Source organism: Etheostoma spectabile, chromosome 10 (genome assembly GCF_008692095.1).
Source record: "Etheostoma spectabile isolate EspeVRDwgs_2016 chromosome 10, UIUC_Espe_1.0, whole genome shotgun sequence".
NCBI classification, from domain to species: domain Eukaryota; kingdom Metazoa; phylum Chordata; class Actinopteri; order Perciformes; family Percidae; genus Etheostoma; species Etheostoma spectabile.
In genome coordinates this window covers 1341593-1343724 of record NC_045742.1, presented here as the reverse complement: position 1 = coordinate 1343724, position 2132 = coordinate 1341593, and the positions used below count along the sequence as shown (strand labels likewise).

Sequence of the window (2132 nt, the reverse complement as noted above, 5' to 3'; positions counted from 1 at the left end):
ACCTTGTTGTAACTGTACAGTACAGCCACAGTATATTTACTATATGTTGAGAAATAGGTTACTGATTCCTAATCTAATTACCATATTTGATTAAGTAATTTATTGTTCAATTGCCAATCTCGCGAGACCTAAAACATGCCAACAAGTGTACAAAGGCAACGCTAAAGTCCAATGTTAAACAGTTGTCTATAGTGGAGTGAGTGAACCGAAGTTAGACAGCAGTTGATCCGCAGTGAGAGCGGCTCGGCGGGGCGTCCCTCCGCAGAAACCTCCGTGGGCTCCATATCCGCTCCGACATATGACCGGAGTCTCAGAGGGGAGGCGTTTTCTCGCCTAGAGTGCTGTCGGATTCGTATCGTGTGCAACCAGCGCACATCTTCAGTCACGTCGCGAGCTGAAGATGGCCTTCTGCGCGTGCTTGTCTGCTTTGGAAGACACGTCAAACTCTTTAATATTGAATAAGCGCGATACTGCGGATACCTGTGCGTGCCCGACTACCGCTGAGCTCAGTAAGGCACTGTCAGTGTCCCTGGGCTTGGACCCGGTGTCCAACTCCCCGCTCAGCAACACGAACCAGCGCTCCAGAAGCGAGTTTGCGGACTTCGAGCCCAGTGTGGAGAATAGTTTCCGAGGAGGGCGCGAGTTTGGATCGGATCAAAATGTGAACTCCGAAAGCAACCGGCTTCTACTGGATGACACGAACATAACAGAGGACTTTGTAGAAGTGTGCCATGGCATTCAGCAGGTGAGCTGCATGGATCTGCTCAGATCGGGCGACGTGGACAGCGCGCACCCCGCGCCCTGCGGCCCGCTCATATCCAGGTACATATCCAAAGAATCCAACTTGTTTACGAGCCAAATGGAAGAGCCGTCCGCGCCCAGTGAGGTCAACGAATTCTCGCCTTTGCAACCCTACTATGCGTACTCCGCCAACCCAAACGCATACAGAGAAATGCCGGGCGTGTGGTGCGCATACAGCAGCCGATCCGAACCAGAAAGAAGCAGATCCGGTGAACATAATTTGGTGTGCAAATATTGTAATTGTGGACAAGCGTCTCTTGGATCCAGCCAGGAATGCCGCTGTGTCTGGTACAGCAAGGGCGAGCAGTGCGGGAAAGGTGGCACGCGACCAACGATGGCACAAGGGTACGGCCGGGTGGAAAGTTACCAAAGTGCAACTCCCCACGGGCAGACCAGTTTGGCCACGATCAAGACCGAGCCTTCAGTTTGGATGGACTGCTCGGATCGCAGTTTCAGGTAAATACAACATTTATAATGGGTTTCTTTGACTTGGGTTCAGTGGCACGAAGTCCAAGTGCAATTCAGTCAACAGCTATGCTGCATCCTTTCCGCTCCATTTAGTCTTTTTTAGTCTTTAATCAGAAATAAAAGGACAAATGCAGCGTGAACACCGTGTCTAGTGACCATGATTTAATCTGCCCAGCTTTACAAATTGTCTTTATGAGTCTTGCGCTGTTGGATGTTCTCTTTTATAATTTACAAGAGGGGTTTGTTTCCATCCATTTTATTACTTTAAAGCTGCACTGTCCTCTTTATACTCATTTCTTGTTTTTTTTTGTGTGTCTAGGGCCGCCAATGATTAGTGTACTTGCTAAAGCCAGCACAAATAAATCAAATGCACAGCAGTATTACAGCATGTGTCCTCCTGCAGCTCCATATGATCTTCTCGGCCTTGGCCAAAGTTGTTTCAGCACCCAGCTAGACTGAATCAAAGTTCATCCTATCCCCAACTTTCCAGTACTCTGATCTGTGCTGTGACTATATCAGTGTCACTATAAACAAGAGATACAGCACCTGTTGCTGATTCTGTGCTTGGAATGAAAGACAATGTCCTGTTTCCACTTCTTTAAAGGCTGACTGCAGTTTAATCATTTGTGCTTGTCATCTAGAACACATTGCTTCACTTTTTCTTTTAATCAATCATGGAATAAGGAAAAATCCTATTATATATACATAATATAATAGATTTAGGGTATTATTGCCCCAAATGTCATAACAGTCAGCCTAACAATCTGAGACAAAATGTAGTAAACTAAAATGCCTGCTATAGGTATAATTTAGCAGATATGTGTAGAATGTGTATTGCTTTTGGATCCTTTGACATGTGTGTG

The 2132-nt window shown here is 46.4% G+C and overlaps 1 protein-coding gene across 2 annotated transcripts in view; it reads left to right on the top strand.

The window, feature by feature from the left end:
- The first annotated feature begins 400 nt into the window (after positions 1-400).
- Positions 401-2132, top strand: part of LOC116696789 (progesterone receptor) — an 8028-nt gene continuing 6296 nt past the window's right edge. For both annotated transcript variants that reach the window (XM_032527959.1, XM_032527960.1), the window contains exon 1: positions 401-1257. In XM_032527959.1, the coding sequence (XP_032383850.1) occupies positions 401-1257 (857 nt within the window). The remainder of the gene's footprint in view (positions 1258-2132) is intronic.